At 51.1% G+C, this 18463-nt stretch overlaps 7 protein-coding genes across 7 annotated transcripts; 4 read left to right on the forward strand and 3 right to left on the reverse strand.

Annotated features, from left to right (window-relative positions):
• Positions 1 to 20: 20 nt before the first annotated feature.
• BDP55DRAFT_661395 (phosphorylcholine phosphatase) lies at positions 21 to 1677 on the reverse strand. Its single transcript, XM_060574723.1, has one exon. It carries the CDS (start codon positions 1190 to 1192, stop codon positions 98 to 100), a length of 1095 nt encoding a protein of 364 aa, XP_060430521.1. The 5' UTR covers positions 1193 to 1677; the 3' UTR covers positions 21 to 97.
• A 1349-nt stretch (positions 1678 to 3026) lies between these two features.
• Positions 3027 to 4627, forward strand: BDP55DRAFT_550811 (unsaturated glucuronyl hydrolase; the record flags this gene model as incomplete). The annotated part of the gene is made up of 2 exons (XM_060569056.1): positions 3027 to 3290; positions 3341 to 4627. 2 exons carry the CDS (start codon positions 3027 to 3029, stop codon positions 4625 to 4627), a joined length of 1551 nt encoding a protein of 516 aa, XP_060430522.1.
• BDP55DRAFT_661398 (uncharacterized protein) lies at positions 4560 to 7921 on the reverse strand. The gene is made up of 8 exons (XM_060574724.1): positions 7497 to 7921; positions 7353 to 7433; positions 6599 to 7293; positions 6333 to 6535; positions 6256 to 6276; positions 5802 to 6200; positions 5428 to 5750; positions 4560 to 5375 (listed from the first exon to the last, which is right to left on the reverse strand). The coding sequence occupies exons 1-8, from the start codon at positions 7639 to 7641 to the stop codon at positions 4720 to 4722; spliced, it is 2523 nt and encodes an 840-aa protein (XP_060430523.1). The 5' UTR covers positions 7642 to 7921; the 3' UTR covers positions 4560 to 4719.
• A 1746-nt stretch (positions 7922 to 9667) lies between these two features.
• On the forward strand, positions 9668 to 12048 carry BDP55DRAFT_580884 (uncharacterized protein; the record flags this gene model as incomplete). The annotated part of the gene is made up of 3 exons (XM_060570818.1): positions 9668 to 10484; positions 10582 to 10807; positions 10884 to 12048. 3 exons carry the CDS (start codon positions 9668 to 9670, stop codon positions 11974 to 11976), a joined length of 2136 nt encoding a protein of 711 aa, XP_060430524.1. The 3' UTR covers positions 11977 to 12048.
• A 593-nt stretch (positions 12049 to 12641) lies between these two features.
• On the forward strand, positions 12642 to 13277 carry BDP55DRAFT_631153 (uncharacterized protein; the record flags this gene model as incomplete). The annotated part of the gene is made up of 1 exon (XM_060572251.1): positions 12642 to 13277. One exon carries the CDS (start codon positions 12642 to 12644, stop codon positions 13275 to 13277), a length of 636 nt encoding a protein of 211 aa, XP_060430525.1.
• Positions 13278 to 13919: 642 nt separating this feature from the next.
• Positions 13920 to 14708, forward strand: BDP55DRAFT_714740 (putative thiol-specific antioxidant protein; the record flags this gene model as incomplete). The annotated part of the gene is made up of 2 exons (XM_060578278.1): positions 13920 to 13978; positions 14134 to 14708. Exons 1-2 carry the CDS (start codon positions 13972 to 13974, stop codon positions 14706 to 14708), a joined length of 582 nt encoding a protein of 193 aa, XP_060430526.1. The 5' UTR covers positions 13920 to 13971.
• A 160-nt stretch (positions 14709 to 14868) lies between these two features.
• BDP55DRAFT_727843 (cytochrome P450) lies at positions 14869 to 16607 on the reverse strand (the record flags this gene model as incomplete). Its single annotated transcript, XM_060579357.1, has 4 exons — positions 14869 to 15025; positions 15107 to 15279; positions 15337 to 16455; positions 16533 to 16607. 4 exons carry the CDS (start codon positions 16605 to 16607, stop codon positions 14869 to 14871), a joined length of 1524 nt encoding a protein of 507 aa, XP_060430527.1.
• Between the last annotated feature and the right edge of the window lie 1856 nt (positions 16608 to 18463).

The raw sequence follows: 18463 nt of genomic DNA on the forward strand, positions 1-18463 counted from the left end.
AAGGCAAACGAAGATAGGACTGGGCATGATAAAACATTACATTGATCATCTATTTCTGTTACGCCTTTGCGGCTGCATCTATCTTTTGTTCCCAAATTTACTGAATCTCGGTGGGGGTAACAATAACCCAGTTCTTGTCCGCGGTGACGGGAAGGTTGTTTGCCTTCTGGGCAGCAGTGTTGTTCACAATCATCTCGTTCATGGTCGCCATGACGCTGTCTTTGCGGTTGATCCAGAGGTGGACACCGCCCCTGGCAACGTTAACGCCGTGGAAGATCATGGGGCCGTCACTGGCAGGAGTATCACCACCAGCCAGGATAGGTCCCTGCCACTCGTTGATGTAAGTGAGGATAGCCGCCCACTTGCCCTGCTTCCAGGTAGCAGGAGCCCAGAGGTAGGGAGTGATCACGAGGTCGAGGTTGGCCTCCTCATCGTAGGTGCCGTCATCGATCTGCTTGCGGCTAGTAGTGAGGTCCCCGGAAGTCAGGTTCTTCATGAGGCTGGTGACACCGATGATGTTCTCGGGCTTGACGTTGTAGCCGTACTTGGGGTCAGCAGCGACCATGCGGACCAGCTCTTCAGCAGAGGCAGTAATGACGTAGACCTCGATGCCGTTGTTCATCAGCTTGTTGTAGAGCTCAACCTGGCCGGTAAAGATCTTGGGAGGGTTGATCTCGGTAGGGGTGATAACGTCGCCCTCGTAGTACGTGGTCGGGATGGTACGGTTCAGGGCCATGAGATCGTCCACGTGCCCCTTAAGCTCCCTCAAGGGAATATCGCTCCAGATCTGAGCAGCCCACGGATAGCAAACATTATCGTCGATGTCGCACAGACGAAGGTAGTAGCTGTACAACGTCTCGGTGTGGTTTGCCGTGTCCTTGAACGGGATGAGCTTCAGGATTGGGTCCATGGTGTCGCGGGTGAGGACACCAATGCTCTCGAGGTACGGCAGCAGCGACTCCTCGAGATCGTAGCGGTAGCTGGTGTTGTCCATATCAAAGACGGCGTATTGGCTCTGGTTGGCGTTGGCGGCGATCATGGTGTTGAGGGCCTTGGCCGCCTCGGCCGGCCAGTGCTTCAACTCGGGACCGGCAGTGTGGTTGGAGGCGTAGACCGACGGAGCGGCATTCGCGACGCCACGGGCGATGGCCAGCCCGAGCGAGGCAACGATGGGGTTCATAGAGGTCTTCATGTTAACGATACTGGTGATGAAGCTAGTAATTGAATAGAGCTGCAGCTAGCCAGGAAAGACCAAAGTGAGGGTATGATTGCCGGCAGTGAAGAACGGGCCGAGAACTGGGGAACGGAGGAAGCCATTCAATTCTTACGGCGGCCGGGCCGCTGCCGCGTTATAAACAAGTTGGCGGCGATTGGAGAGAGGCCTCGCTGACGCTCTGCCAACTTCTTGCTTTACCTCATTTTAGCTAATCATGGTTCTTCCTACTCGCTTACCGGTGCTGAGAACCTCAGTCTGGTAGATACTGGGCTTTGCCAAGGTGAGAGAGGTTTACGCGGGTGTTGGCGACGGCGTCCGCGACGTCGTGCAACATCCACTTTGTGGGGTCTGCTAATCTCTTCTAGCTAGTTGGGGTAACATTCGTGACGATGAGCGGGATTATTGAAATGAGCTAACTGATAAACTTTTCGTCAGCCTGTGGGGGTTTTCCGGACCAGCCTGATAACAGCGCGGTGCGTGCGAAGACATCGCGACGTTGGTATCTTTCCCGAGCGTTGCGTCAAGATGAAAGAACTGCTCAGCCCTACAGCATGGCGTGGAGGGCGTGGAGATCTCCAGACTCCCACTGAGCCGCCAAGCCGAACTGCTGCTCATGTCACAGGGGTTCAGCACGAATAGCCCATATCAGATGAACCACGTTGTCGGGTAACATTGCCGTTGCCGGCTGTTCGGACTTGTTTGGGTGGATAATGAGAATGTCCAGGACCATGATATGTCCCATGTGCTGTTATCTAGCCGCGCAACTGGCCTGAACCGATTCAATGCGTGGTTTCTGGGTTTGCTGACAGGCACCCGGAGCTGCCGTCGCGCCTCGGGGTTGCTATCTCTCTAGCTCTTGGAGTTCTGCACCTACTTGAGTCAAACCATTGCTGCGGTCTTGGAACCTCAACCAACCGCGGAGGCTGTCCGTGTATGCACTCCATGGGAAGTTGTACCGACAGCTTGGTTCTCGTGTTTTCAGCCATGCCAATCCGCTGTGCTAATGAAGATGCCGGTGTATGCGGCTTGGAGGCAAGGGGCATTCGCGGGGACAACACCGAGAGTCCGACCCTCAGCAAAACCTACATGCGAGCACCGAGTGCGACTGAGACGAACTGCAAGAGGGACGGTCGCCCAATTGGACTGCAGAGATCCCAGCCTTCAAGCTCTCACGCTCTAGATGGCAACGAGGACTTCGGTTCTCTAAAGTCGTACAAATGATGCTACAGATGGTCGTGTAGCAGAGTGAGGAGGTTCCACGACGATCGGTAGGCAGTCAAGCAGTCTGCGTCGTACAATTTCGCCGGAGAACAGAGCCATCGCCAAATTTGTAATAACAAGGAGGATGACGGGTTATATAAGCTCAAGAACGTGATGATGATGTTTTCGCAATAAGATTAGACTTCCAGCCAGCCAAGTCGGAAGAATCACAACTGTGAGGATCTAGACTTCGGGCATCGGGCGATCGTCCGGACGACAAATCCTCCGCTTACAGACTGCACCACCACCCGATTACCGCTCCAACCAGACTTTGGTTCCCGACGCTTCGACCGAACGCTTCAATCTTGGATCTCGCCGCAATTCCGCTGCGAAGACTACAACGTCTTGTCCCGAGCGACAGGCCGAAAGCACCGTGCTTCTTTCACTTGGTGCCAGCACAGAGTTTCCGCTTACCTTCAAGCCATTCCATCTCACACAAGCCCTTATAAGACTCTGGCCCCGAGTGTTCCAGGGTCACCTAGTTCGTAAGTGAATGTTTCAACGACTTTGTCTCTATTAGAGTAAAATATCTCACATCATCTCTGTCGATATGGCGCATCTCAGTGGACACACCTCTATTCCGGTGGATGACGTCTCGTCTCGGAAGGACGTGGCCTACGCCGAGTCTGACAGTACCACCGAGCTCAATGCTGATAGCGACACTAGCATTTCAGAATCAGGAGGCCGGTCTGTCACTACCTTGAGACGGAAGATGGCGCAATCAAAGCCAATTAGAGAACAAGTCGGGGGCTTGTTCGAGGAGAACGTCACTGCCAAGATCTTCAGGACAGCTGCAGATGCACTTGTCAACAATGTAAGTGGCAATGTTCTCACCATGAGATGTCAGCTTCTTACAACGTCCAGGATCCCCCGTTGGCGTACCCAGAGTACGTCCTCCAGACTGGCCCAGAAGCCGGCAAGTACATCTTGCGAGAGGCCGACTTCTGGACGTGTGGTTTCTTCCCGGGCAATATTTACTCCCTCATTGAGAGACTGGTCAAGTTCCCTCACACTATGCCCGGAGGGCAAGACAAGGCAGCTTTGCTGTCTAAGCTATGGTCGCTTGGTGCCTCATGGTCAGAACCCCTCCACACCACAGCTAAGCGCACGGATACACACGACATGTCATTCATGATCCAGCCGTCAATGAGAGTCAGGTGGGAGGTTGCCCAAGACAAGCAGGCTTTGGATTCCATCGTCACCGCGGCGAAGGCTCTCTACACGCGGTACAACTCGACCGTCGGAGCAATTCGATCCTGGGATGTGCTGACACAGCACGGAGTTACCATCACCAGTCAGACGGACGACTTCCTTGTGATTATCGACTCGATGTGTAACCTGGACTTGCTTTACTACGCTGCATCTCACACCGGAGAGCAGGAACTATGGGACGCCGCCACAAAACACGCCAAGACGTTGATCAAGTCAAACCTCCGCGTTGAAAAGGACTCGAGAGGACTCATCAAGGATAATATGTACAGCAACATCCACGTCGTCAATTTCAACCCCAAGGACGGCGAGATCAAGGAGCGGCGGACGGGTCAAGGATACGCCGCCGAGTCAACGTGGGCGAGAGGCCAGGCCTGGGGTATTCTCGGCTACGCGCAAACGTTTCTATGGACCGGCGATGTGGAATTTTTGGAGGTTTCCCGTGGGCTGGCAGAATACTTTATCATGCGGCTGGAGACGTCACCAAAGTCGGTCGAATTCCCCGTGGAAGGCGAGAACAGAACCAAGGGCCGATACGTTCCGCTCTGGGACTTTGACGCACCGATCGAGAACGAGGAGTTCCCTCTGAGGGACTCATCTGCCGGTATCATCGCCGCCAACGGCATGCTGGTTCTGTCTCAGGCTCTGGCTGGACAGGGTCACGCTAAGGAGAGCGCGAGGTACCGGGACATGGCTATTACGATTGTGAAGGATACTCTCGACTTCTCGCTGGCGACGGAGAAGGCTAAGTTTGTGTTTAGCAATGGAGAGATCTCAACTGCGGACGTTGAGGAGGGTAAGACCTTTGACGCCATCTTGAAGAATGCCACAGCGAACCACAACACGCGGGATCACAAGAGATACTGGGACCACGGTTTGGTTTACGGTGACTACTACTTGATCGAATTCGGCAACAGACTACTGAAGATGGGATTGGTGTAATTTATAGTACTTTGTGTATGTACAGGCTAAATGAGGGTATCACGAATAGAATATGAAATCGTTTTTCGCATGCGAACTCCTTCACTTCTTTCTCATTCCAGCTGTGAATTATCAACAGGTCCCCAGCCGTTGACTGGCATGGACGCATTACCGCTGTTCGCCGTTTGCGCTGTAAACATCATGTCATCGAAGCTGATGATCCTGTCCATCTCCATGAATCTCTGATCCATCAGCATGTGCGAGATGGCAGAGAGTTCATCAGGCGCATCCGAATCTCTTGGAGTGAACCCCGTCATCGGCATAGGCGATCCCATAGGGCCCAGCATCGACCCCTGCCGCATCTGGCCCTGCGACTGTTGATTCTGGAAGAGGGGCGGCGGCCGAGGCTGCGATAGTGCGGTCGTCTGGTTCGGCGCCAACGGACTTGAAGCAGGCGGTGCTACCCTGTTGGAGCTCTGGGCGAACAAAGCATTGCCCTGCTGGTGGCTGAATGCCGGCGTTTGAGCAGCAGGACTGCACCCCTGTCCACCGATGCCGGAGGAGTATCCCAAGACATCAACAGTGAACTGAGGATCTGCTTGGCACTTGTGATGGAGGTCGCGGAGTTGCGCAGCATATTTCCCAGCGAGACACTGAGAGTGCTTTTCTTTGAGGATGGGCCCGACCCAGCGCTTGGCCATCTCCTCCATGCTCTCAACCAGGGTCCAGAATTCTGGAGCAAGCTCAGCGTCGTAGTATCGCCAGTGGACTAGAAACCATTAGCACGGTGTTGTACTTCATGTAACTCGACGTCTACTTACCGAGGAGTACTCGAGCGCTGATGAAGACGCAAAAGGCGAACTGGCTGGTAGCTGGGCTGTTTTCGGGAGTGTACTTCAAGTACTTCTCCGTGATGGTTGTCGTCTCGACAGCCGCTTCTTGGCACGTTTCGGCGCTACAGAAGCTAGGGAGCTTTACGATATTAGACCATCGAGGCTCTGGATAAGCTATGCGTTGGTGGAGTAGAATCATTGAGGTGTTGTGGGTGATGTGTGCGAGGGTAAGGTTGGGGTCCATGTTGATGAGAGCGGGTTGGCGAGAGATGTTGGAGTCTTTCCACTTCTGAGGCAGGAACATCTTCCAGCTAAAGTTTTGTCAGCATGAAGAACCCCTGATGGCGCGGCTCTATACGTACTGCACTAGACGTAGGTCCAACTCCTTGAATCGGGTGAGCCAGCTGCTAACTTCCTGTCTATCCTGGAAGTTGATCTTCTGTTGAAGGAAGTAAGTCGTGACTCTACTAAGCGACTCGGTCGCTTCTATGCAGTATGCAAAGGCCCCAACTGTTGTCATATCGACGGTGTTGGGACCTTTGCGAGGATGGGCGGTGATAGGAGTTTGCGGTGGCGCATCAGCCGTCTGCTCCGGGCTGGGGTAATGTGCTGGTAAGAAGGCGATGGAGTTGCCCATCTTGGCGGCTGATCGATCCCAAATACCAAAGAAGGGAGTGATGACCGACTCTTCTTTATGCCAAAGGCCACCGTCGGCAGGAAGTCGGCGGTAAACATCGTCGGATGTCAGACTTGTGTTCCATCTGCGAAAGTCAGCTTCGCTATCTTGCCTTTACATGCATTTATGTAAGGCCTTACCCTGTCGTAACTGAGCAAAATCTAAAGAGGAATGTTTAATATTGCAGTGACACGAAATCTGATTTGGAGATGCTCACCTATCAAGGTTGAAGATATTCCAAAAGACTCGCCGCCGTTCTTCTTCTTCGGTCCAGTTCTGGGGTGGTGGTATTGACGGCAATGGCTTCAGAAGAGGTTCTTTATCTTGGTGATCAGCTTCGATGCTCATTTGAAGGTACTCGACGGTTCTTGTAAGAGAGCCGACGATCGACCAAGCTTTCGACGCATCTCCGTTTCCGATCTTGACAGTGTTAGCAATGCAGATCGGCAAAACCTCGATGCGGGGGTTTCAAGCAGCACTCACATCATTGAAGGCTAGAATGACCAGCGCTTGCAGATTCTCGACCGAGAGGTGGTCCATTGCGTTGAGTATGACGATGTTTCTTGACCGTGATGTCCGGCGCTCTACCTCGATTGCTGACAGTCGGATTTCCGAGTTGTCGACGAAACGAAGAGCTGCCACTACCATGGCATGGAGAACGACCACCAAGCGGGGCAGCTGTTCTGGGTCATGCACCCTTCTTCGAAATTGGGTCTCGTGAAGGATGGGGATCCAGGGCTGAATGATGTTGAAATGAATGTTGATTATGTCCTCCAAGAGTTCGGGCGATGGCAGGCTTGTCGTGATGTTTTCCAAGTCTTCCAAGGGGAAAGCCAGATCGATGTTGGGGTTGCCGCAGCTATCGACCCTACGACGCTTTCTTGGTTGATTATGAGGATGTGAGACAATTTCAATTCCGTCGATAGTATTTCGCCTGGAGGAACTAGACGTTGTTGGAGAGAACACGGGATGCTCAGCCACCCCTTCAGGTGTGCCGGCTTGAGAGCCAGCTTTGGTCTTCGAATTGAGTTTGTGAAGCTCACGCGCCAACAAGGAGAGAATTCCGACCACATTCTGGGACTCGGCAGGCGCGCTGTGCGACTCTGTGTTGCCGTTGCCATTTGAGGTCGGGTAGGATCCTTCACTGGACTTTTGCAATAGAGCATTCTCCAAAACCTCTTCATCACAGTCAATGTTGAGCTCAAATGGTAGGTTTCCCGATTCGGATGAGACTTACCCACTCGGCGATTCAGACTCTCAACCGCCCCAGGCTTGATACCCGGCTTATTCTTCTTCAGATCGTACACGCATGGCGAGTCTGTCCAATCAGTATGCCTATCTACATCCATTTCGACATGAGTACGGTACATAGGAAACTTACCCAACCGCTTGCAGTGCGAACATATCGGCTGGTCGCGGGAACACCGCAGCTTGCGGCGCCTACAGCCCTGGCAGGACGGAATATCGCCGTCAGAGCCATCGGGGGGCTGCGATCCCGAAGCCGGCGCCGGTGTAGTCAGATCCATACCGGCTCGAGTGATCGGCGCTCAGCAACAGGCTGACGGCAGCGGTGGCGGCGGCGTCCCGGACAGAGCCCGGTCCGGTCGGCGGGTGACCGAGAGTCAAAGATCCGATGAACGCCGCAGACGAGGGTGTTTGTGCGAGCGGCGCGGGCGCTTCTCCGTGTGGCTCCTCTCAACGTCGGTTACGTGTCAATCGTCGGCCATGGAATCGTGCGACGCGACGATGCAAGAGGGGATCAAAAGAGGATTCCTGTGTTTATGAGGTGGGAAAGTTGGGGGTGGCTGTGGGGAGGGGAACCGTCCGGGGTGCTCTCGGTTCGAATTGACCGAGGGATTTGGGGCAACGGCATCGATTCTCTACACTAAGCTCTTCCAATTCCTGAACTTAGTCTGCCCCCCCCCCCGACCATGATTCACCTTCCCCCAAGCGGACGAGAACAGAGGAGGCGGAAAGTTTCCCCCGCACTCTGGAGATATCGAGACCAGGGGCGAGGAACATGGGTTGGTCAATTTGGTGGAACGAGGTTGGTGCGGAGAAACTGGAGGAAGCCCATAGCGCGTCATTAGCGCTTGCGGGCTCCTTTGAGCCGATGCCCGGGACCATACGAGGGCTAGTCGGCTTTCAATTGTCTAAGCAGGAAGAGTCAAGTACGTGAATAACTTAGGTCAAGAAGGCTACGATCTTGCTACAGTTAGGTGAATATAATACGGCGTCTTGTTGATGAAGCGACGGTGGAAAGCAAGAGGGAATTCCGGAAGGAACTCGAGTTTCGCTTTTCTCAGGTTCACGCCGGATGAGCTGAACTGCTGCGCTGACGTAGTCTTGGACAAGGCGTACTTCGGAAAATACCTCGTCCCGTTAATATGGCCTTTCAAATACTCCATTATTCATGTCGACCAATCCTTGAATATATCCTACAGTATCATTATTTGGGTATGCGGGTTACACAGTTTGGGCAATACCGGTGATGGACTGACTATCGTGGCCGCTTTCTTACAGTCTGAGACACTTGATCCGCCGCGCCTATATCTGCTTGATTGCAAGGTTCAGATTCGCTCGACGTGGAGAACTCGTCAAACAAGGGTCCCGAAAAGTTATGGCGCGGAGAATGTCATCCTCGAGCGCAACCATGAAAGCCTGGGCTCAGCTCTCATTTTCATGTACCCCATACCCATGTTGAATAGCTTCAACCCCCGATAGTTCGCGCATGCATGTGACACAGGGGACGTGATCTCATGGCCAACAATCTTGAGAGCGCCAGGGACTCGGGTACCTGCAGAATATTGCATGGAAAAATCCCCGAAGAGCTGCAAGAGATATTCAGCTACCGATGGCCATATTATAAGAGGAAGACATCAAGCTGACCCATGTGTCTGTGTCCGGTAGCAGTCTCCAGAACGACGAACTCCTTAGTCAGGATGTCACATCAGTACTCAATACTGAAGACAGCGCACGTCGTTTCTCCATTCGACGTCTTAGAGAGGCAGGCCGCATTCTTACGAGGTGAGAAATCACCGAAGAATTTGCTGCATGTTCATGGTTGCATGCTCAGTAAGATTCCGAAATAATGCAAAGGGGGGAGGAATGGGTACGCCTGGCTTCTCCTACCCATCTTGACGAGGGAATCATCACTACCCGCGTGTTTTGTTCAGATGAAGAAAAACCATGCCGAACATGGATACAGTAGCTTGTGTGTATCACATGCTGTAAAGGTATAGTTAGAGTCATTCGAAACTACTTTTACTAGCTCATTAATGACTCCATGTGCGTTTGACACTGCCTGAAGGATTGCAGTGTTACGACTATGACATCTTGATCCAGCCTTCTCTAGTCGGCGCATCAAACACATCCCGGCAGGCAGCCCGACAGATCCCCCGATATCCGACGCATCCAGCGAAGCCACGGTGGAACCAATGGTCTAAGAGTTCATCGCAAGCCAAAATAAGACCAGCCGATGAGTGTCGAGGCAGGATCCGAGCACTTCCATTTCGCACAAGTCACCTTGTGCGTTCGCGAACATCTCTCACAATGCCACCCCTGTCAGGATTCTCCAACAACCCCCTCCGAACCAGGGCGGACTTGGTCCAAGCCACGCTCGCGCTCCTCCGGCCCCTCCTACCCCACTTCTCCCCGTCCAAGGGCCGGATCCGAATTCCGGTGACTTCAGCAACGCACTTTGATGAAACAGCTGCCCAACTCGAAGGTTTCGCCCGGCCGTTATGGGCTGTAGGCGCCTTACTACTTGGAGCTGATGCCACTTCAGATACATCACTGTCCGCTGCAATCACCGAAGTAGTCCAGCCATGGATTGATGGCTTCGTCACAGGAACCGACCCAGAGCACCCGGAGTACTGGGGACCAATCACTGGCCCAGATCAGCGGATGGTAGAGGCCGAGATTGTAGCATTTGCTCTTCTTTCCGCGCCTGATCGCATCTTCAAGCCGTTGAGCGACAAGTCGAAGGAGAATATCACCAACTGGCTCCGGTCTTTGAACGGCATGGAAATGCCAAAGAACAACTGGCGTTGGTTCAGGGTGTTTGGGAACTTAGCTCTGTTCAAAGTCTGCGGTATGCCGTATGAGACCGTTCGCGATGAGATTAATTCAGACTTGGCCCTCCTGGACAGCTTCTACCGATTCGATGGTTGGTCGGCAGACGGTCCCTGGCAAACGCCCGAGCAGGCTCAGGATGAGTTCGAGCAGTTCGAAAAGACTGGAAGGCGTGACGCAATAGGAATTGGAAGACAGGCCGACTACTACTCTGGCAGCTTTGCAATCCAGTTCAGCCAGCTGCTCTATTCTCGATTCGCTGCCGACATCGACCCTGAACGAGTACAGAAGTATCGTCAAAGAGCGAGAGACTTTGGTGCCACTTTCTGGCGATACTTTGACTCTGAAGGTGAGTTTTCAAGATTCAGATTGCACCGAAGACCGAGACTAAGATGTTCAAGGTTCTGCCATACCATTTGGTCGGTCTCTGACCTATCGCTTTGCCTGCGGAGGGTATTTCGCTGCTCTCGCTCTTGCACAGGTACCCGATATGCCAAAGCCTCTCGATACCCCTGGCGCTATTAAAGGCTTTCTATTGAGGCATCTAAGGTGGTGGACAAGTAACTCCGATGGTGTATTCTATCCTGATGGTACCATGAATATTGGTTGGTTATATCCGTAAGTCGTCTCACCCCCTGGGCCATCCTGAGACTTTGGTCTCAATCCAGTAAAGTTCTCTAATCATCTATCTTAGGAACATGTTTTTGTGTGAAGACTACAACTCACCTCAGTCTCCCTACTGGTGTTTGAAAACCCTGGTTGCGGTTGGTCTTGCGGAAAATGACGACTTCTGGACTGCAGAGGAAGAGCCATACCCCACACTCTCTTCAACAGACTCGGTCGCCCTCGTCCCAGCTCCCCAACAAATTGTGTGTAATCATCCTCAGAGCAACCATCACTTCCTCCTCTCGCCAGGACAATTTGTAGCATGGCCCATGAAGGCCAACCAAGCCAAGTACTGTAAATTCGCATACTCATCCGCGTTCACATTCTCCGTACCAACGGGCCCGCTTATCCAGCAAATTGCCCCCGATAACGCTCTTGCTCTGAGCCGGGACGGCGGAGAGACGTGGGCGGTAAAGTGGAAATCGGAACCAGTGCGCTTCTCGACTGCGTTCATCCAAGAAGCTTCTAGTACACAGGAAGTACAAGGAGCGAGCGCAAAGTGGTACCCATGGGGTGACAGGGCCGTTAGTGTAGACACCACACTGATCCCGCCGTCTGACCGATGGCCGGACTGGCATGTCCGAGTACACAGAATTGAGGTACACGAAAAGCTCAAGACGTTACACACTATTGAGGGCGGTTTTGCCATCTCCGGCCGCAAAAAGGGAGGCCAAACTGAAGGGTTGCCTCTGCCTGTCATTTCAGAGATTCCGAAAGACGCCAGCTTGGGCTCTGCCGAAGGGGTTCTACAGGAAGAGCTGTCTACCTTGGTCTTGTCCTCCGCGGGCGCCAGCGGCGTGGTTTCGAAATCCTTGAGCAATTCTCAGACGACATCAGAAAGCTTCCCACTGAAGCCTGACTCGAACACAAACTTGGCCTGCCCTAGGACCTTGATACCGGTTATTTCACACGCCACTGTCGGTGGCCTGGATGCTGGATTCGAAATTGTCTTAGTCGAGTCCATCTTCGCATTGTCTACCTCGGCAAACAGGGGTTGGTCCACCACTGGAAAGACATTGGCAGAACGATGGTTGGATGCTCCACGGGTGCAGCTGGACCCTGAGGTGTCAGACGTAGCAGACGGTGACGTTATATTAGTTGTTGCTTCCACTCAATGCTGAGTTACTTTGGATGGCCAGATGTATGCTCTCCTGGAGGCCCAAAATACCAGATAGCATCATCATAAGGTTGCCCTTGCGAAAGAGCGGGCATGAGCTAGCACTTGAAATATCACTATCACTTAACGGTGTTGAGAATAAATTCTTCTCAAATCTTGCAGAGCACGTGTGAAGTCTTTACCAGCGCTTTTGAAATTGTTGTAGCCGATCTACTATATCAGAAAGTCTCATCTATGTAGCATTTTGAACTGTACTTCCGATGTATGAAGCATGTCGCTGGAGGTTCTTGGCTCAGGTGGAAATAGGATTTGAGTGCGGCAGACTGATTCGGACATGGAACAAGAGAGCTTCACACTATAGGGAGTCATTAAAATTTCGCGGAACCTATATGAGACCCCCCTTATCTTCGTGTCTTCATAATTTGATATGGGAACCTTGAAATCCCATGAGTTAACCATTCGCTGCAGTCTCAGGCGAACACCATCGAGGTTCACAAGTCCCGAAGGTAGGTCTTGGCACACTTGACAAGTACTGGATATCGGAGATGGCTTCGCCAGAAGGATACATAGAAGATTTTCTCCACTTTTGTATTGATGCAATCTCCTCCAAAACCTTCCAGAATCCATCTGCTTGTATAACCTCAATGCGTACAAAAAACACTGTGCATCATGTCTTCGTACCCAGAGACTAGAAGCGGTGCTCGTCCATGGACCGTGCCGCACCGGCCGATGTCTTTCACACAAATCAGCGACCAACTTTCTATGAATGATAACGTAGTTCAAGGAAGTCCTATCGAAGAACAACCTGCATCCAACTCGCCGTCAGGGTCAGAACCTGAAGCCGACACTGCCCTTCAAAGAACACCATCAACCGTAGAGATTACACAACGCAGATGTCTTTGTAACCTTCACCTTAAGTTCGAAATGAAGATAAACGAAATCAAAGTTAAATATTTCCGCTGCCGAAATGAAAGTCGCAAGGCGTGGGAAAAAGAAAAAACAACAATCATTGACAACTATAACAACGCTCCATGCTGGGCACTTTTTCGGTTTTCTCCCCGGCGCAAAATCGACGCGATCAACCGGAAGCAAGAAAATGGCATGAGATTCTTTGCAGAGGCCGAGAGAATCGAACGTGGGCCCGTGGAAAGAAGATTTGAGGATCGTGAGCAGCTCTACATTCACTGCTTTAGGAGAGTGTGGAAGGAGTCGTACCCTTCGACGCCATTTTGGTATGACGAAGCATCATCAAAGTCGAATGCACTGGGCATACCTGTCACAACATTGTATCAACCGATGTATTAGGAAACCTTGCGGAAGACGTACGGTTAACTACCTTCAAGAGATGAGGATGTAGGTGCAGGATAATCGATCTTCGCTGAACACCTGTCTGCTATCTTGATCCTTAAAATCAAGAGCTGGCGACCAAATTAGCTCTCGGAATTGATGAGGTAATAATACATGTAGATAGAGAGAAGTCACACATCGTAGATATCTAAGTCACTGGCAATAGAGAGTACAGGTGCGTTGCCAGAGTTTGGCGAGGTCGTGAGGAATAAATTTGACCGGTGACGGCGCCTTCTGAGCCATCAGAGCCCAACTTGACCCCATCGTGCTACAGACTGAGACAATCCAGATGATACAGAGTCCCAGTGACTGATCAAAAGCCCTCTACACAACGAAATAATACCCTGAACTCTAGTAATTCACGACCGACGCCGGATACGGTAGCTAGAATTCTTGTGATAAGGATGCAAATCTCGAATTCTCGACGTTAGTGCCGTTCTAGATGTAACTGGCGGGCGAAAGGAAGCATAAGCTGCATGGTATCATAGACTACCTAAACTGGCGGGGTCACGGGAACGACATGTCGTCATAAGCACAATGGAGTAGGCTATTAACTTGACCAACACTCTAGGCTTAAACATCAAGAACCCCTCGCAAATTCTCTAATCACTTCCAATTTTATCTCCAATATCCGCGAAACATCGATTCAATCATGAGTCGTAAGTCTGTGTCCACCTGGGAAAATCTCCGAGCCCAAAGAACGGGGAAGATGGAAGTGGAGAGCAGATGAGCTTTTGAAGAGGACGTTGAAACTCTCAAAGGAATTCGACGTTTCCTGAAAAGTGGAATGAGCAATCTAACAAAAGAAATACAGACTTACCATCTGATATCCCAAGACCCAAGGACGACGGGTTGTGTGACCACCTAACGAGTTTCGACCTACCAAGCGTTCAACTTCTCTCTGCAAAAGATGTTTTTACGAAGGTCGATTTGGCAAAGTCAGATGGATTGACTATTGTGTTCATCTATCCACGCACGGCAGCAGCAAGGGAAGAAGTTCATCCCGAGTGGAACAGCATCCCAGGTGCGAGAGGATGTACGCCACAGGCCTGTTCATACCGGGACAACTTTGAGGAACTGAAAGGCCTTGGGGTAGCTCAGGTCTTCGGGGTGTCTACCCAGGACTCGGAGGCCCAGAGGGAGCTTCGCCACAGAGTTCACTTACCTTATGACCTTTTGAGCGACGCCGAGTTGAACTTCGCGACCGCGGCAAGACTTCCTACCTTTGAGTGGAAAGGGCGAAAGCTGATCAAGCGGGTTACTCTCGCGATTGAGGATGGAAAAGTCATCAGGCACTGGTATCCTGTGTTTCCTCCGGATCAGAATGTCGTAGAAGTCCTGGAATGGCTGAAAAGACACGGAGGCAAGGCGACCATCTCTTCGGGTTAAGATTCAGAAGTTCTCTTATGGCTTGCATTCTAATAAAATGCACTGTCTATGACAACAATAATTGGAATCAAGCAAACAAATGGGTCAAAACATTGTCCCAGCGTCTGCCTTGAATCAAACGAGACCACTATGCACTTGTGTTTGTTGCTGTGCTAGCAGCCTACACTTCGCGAGAATGAAGACGAACGTTCAGCGGAGGCTTCTCCCAAATTCCAAAAGATTTCTGCTCGATCCAATCAGAGTTCTGATCCTCAAGCTCAATGTCGAACTTCCACAACACTGTAGCTAATATGAGTCGCATCTCATGATAGGCGAGGCTAGAGAAGAGTCAGTGCTAGACCCCCAAAATGTACCGAAGAATCGCGGTAGTGTCAACCCAAAGCCTTGGAAACACTTACTTCTTTCCAATACAATTTCTTGGCCCATATGAAAAGGGTTGAAGAACCTCCTTGTTGTCGTTTGCGTACTTCTCGGGCGGTTCAGCAAGCCAACGCTCAGGCACAAAATCATGCGGGTCAGCAAAGTTATAGATCGAAGTGTAAGCTGCGTACTGTGCGACGCTTGTAGCTGTCTATAATCATATTAGCGACAGTGAGCATGAATATGCAGAGACTATGTGGCTTCTCACTCCCTCTGGGACGAATTGCCCGCAAACAGTTGATCCTCCCTGAGGAGCCACACGAGGCACCACACCCGGAGCCGGGGGGTACATGCGAAGCCCCTCTTCCAGACACGCGTTGAGATAAGGAAGCTTTTGCAGGTTGATGATGTTCAGGTCCTGAAGACGAAGCGACCGGATCTCTTCAGAGAGATTCCTCAATTTGTCGGTGTTTTGACATAGAAGAAATGTAAGTCCACTCAATAGCGTAGCTGTTGTCTCCGTTCCGGCAATCATAAATATTTGGGCGTTGGCGTACATCTCCCCTCGGGAGATGTTGTTGAGGTCAGCATTTCGTTGAACGAGACTCCAGATATCCCCTCTGTCCTTGTCATACTGTAATCGGCGGTCTACCCTGTCGTTGGAATACTTTGTGTGTTTCTCCATCTCTGCTTTCAGGGAACTCGACAGCAGTGGAGCGAATAGACGTCCGAAAATTGGGTAGACCCGCAAGAAGGTTCCCATGACCATGTATTTGACACTCGAGAAGATGTTGCTTACCCAGGGCACATAGTCGCCATCTTGAAGCATCCCTAGAGGTTCACCAAAAGTGAGATCGGCCATGATGTCGAAGGTTGTGAAGTTGTACATTCTCACTATGTCGACAGTCTTCGCGTTATCCTTTGGCTGCCCATCTCGCTGGGACGCCTTCTCTCCAAGCTTGGATACCAAGAGGTCTGTGTATCCGCGAATGAGTGATTCTTGCTCTCTCAAAGCCTTTTCAGAGAAAGCGTGAGAGAAAATACGGCGCTGTCGTGTATGTGTTGCATCATCTGCATGCAGGATATCAGAGTGCACTTGGTGACCCATAAGCGCCCTGTCCTTAGGGAACCCGCCACGGCCACCGACCCGGTGTCCTTGGATGTCTTTCCATGCTCCAGGGTCGATGTAGCTGAGTTGATTCGGTCCAATGCGTACTATCGGCCCGTACTTCTTGTGTAGATGAACACCCATGCTATGCGAGCTTCCGAGACTGAAGTGAGAAAGTTGAGGAAGGCGCGAGGCCGCATAGAGGATTGGTCCGGGGTATTTTCGAAGGGGGTGGAAGAAGACTCGGTAGACGATAATCCAGGCCCTCCAGAAGATTAACTGCTCAAGGTTCAATCCATTAGCTGTCAATGAATGTTCTGTGAATACTACCTAGGTAAAGTACAGATCCTACTTACGAGGAGGATTACAGTGATAGGGGCAGAGACAAGCCCAGAGCCCAAGAGCCCTGCACTCTGTGTCATGTCAGTCATTGTGTCGATGAGTATCAGTTTGTGCTTCCGTTAGATGACAGATTGGTTCCAAAATTCAGATTTCTCGGCCTCTTATAATTAGTTGAGATAAACACAGCTGCCATGATGCGTGCGGAGTTATTGCGCGGAGCTAGATGGCGAATCATCCCCGCCCTGGCAGAGCGAACAATACGCGGGTTCGTACCCGGGGCCGGAGCCGTCACAGATACCGAGAGCTATTCCTACAGGGTCTTGACTTGGTCTGGTAAAGATCCAGTATTATGAACGCGAATACTATGTCGTGTGGTCTCAGGTTAAAACATCTGGGAACATTGAAGCATCAGGGCGATGTACATGCTGTCCCCTTGCCACTTTAGGTACTTATTATGCTGAGACCTCGCAATCCATTTTCATCCACAGTCAACTTGGCATACGCGAGTGCGATCTTCCTCAAATGCATGAATCAAAGGCATGGTCTCGGTACTCTAAATTTATGTGTTATAAGTTATTATGTTCCGGTACTTTCCTACCTGAGTACTGATTTGAATCAAATATCTAAGTTTCGCGGACGAGCCGTTAGCAGGGAAGAATATAAAAGTCCCGCCAACTATACGAAATTCATTTTGCATTCAACCAGCCGTCGGAGCATAAGAGGAAATACTCGGCATTTCATCCGTGTCGCCCCGGACCCTTAATAAGGCTCCGTCTTTGGTACAACTCTACATGGGCATCGTAATGCGGACTTTGAGTCTACATTCAGTAACAATGCGCCATTCCATTCCGCTGGATGATCGGGTCTACTTGCCCGTTCCACTCGATCTGGCAAAGTGGAACGCGCGGGGGATGGCCCGTGTCCGGGATCATCAAGTTGCTTCACGAGACCTCCTGATGGGTAGCTCTCTCATCACCAGTATAGTTAGGCGATAAGTGGACAGCAAATTTGCTTCGTTCGATTTCTAGATCCATGAGAGCAAAGTTCTTTAGCGTAATTTATGAGCGTCTGAGCTGCATCTCCAGGCGATCGACCCATGAAGACTAGGCAAGTGAGCTTCGTTTATTCCTCTATGCCTCATTCAGACTGGAGACTCGAGCGAAGTTCGTACGATGAGACATTTTTTGAAGAAGCAGCAAAGACCTCATGTACAGAAAACAAAGAAGTTGTTATCGCTACTTGGCATCGTACCTCTGATATTTCGCTTGAACGGTAAGGCTGAGGACTCAGGAGAGGAGTCTACAACAGAATCGCAGCCTTTAATGGACTGTAGTTCTCCACAACAACTAGCACGTATCTACAAGATAATAAGTAGGTGCACAATTTTGAAGTTAATTTGAAGAGCAAAATCATGGTTGTGCAATCTAGCAGATACTCGAAAAACCAATAGTCCGCACCTCGAACCCTCAAAACAAGAATGTCTCCTTGCTGGCCCGCCGGTTACACGATACACCGGACGATAGTATTATGACAGTAAGACACTATTAGCAGAATTGAACTGCAACACTGATTCTTGGCCATCATTATGGGCTTCTGTACACTATTCCTGAAGTAAGACAGGTGCTTGTCTGTTGTTATTCTCCGTTGCAAATTACTGCCACAGAGAGTCGATGTGCTTATTCAATACTCAGTAGGTCGGCGGTCTTGTCGTACTGAACAATACTTAAGGTAGTTCCGGTCAAGGGCAAACAGATATGGAGCAGGTTTGCCTTGAACGGAAAGTCGTATCTGGCGACGAACATCGACTGGGTTGTGTTAGTCCACTTCTGGAATAAGCGTGACTAGGTAGAAGGATTGGCGACGGTGTGACCTCTGAGCTTCAGCTGATGCTGCATGTCAGCATGAGTTGCATATTCGTGAGCTACCATCAGCGCCATCTTTCAAC

Source organism: Colletotrichum godetiae, assembly GCF_030913485.1.
Source record: "Colletotrichum godetiae strain CBS 193.32 chromosome Unknown BDP55scaffold_17, whole genome shotgun sequence".
Taxonomy (NCBI): Eukaryota; Fungi; Ascomycota; class Sordariomycetes; order Glomerellales; family Glomerellaceae; genus Colletotrichum; species Colletotrichum godetiae.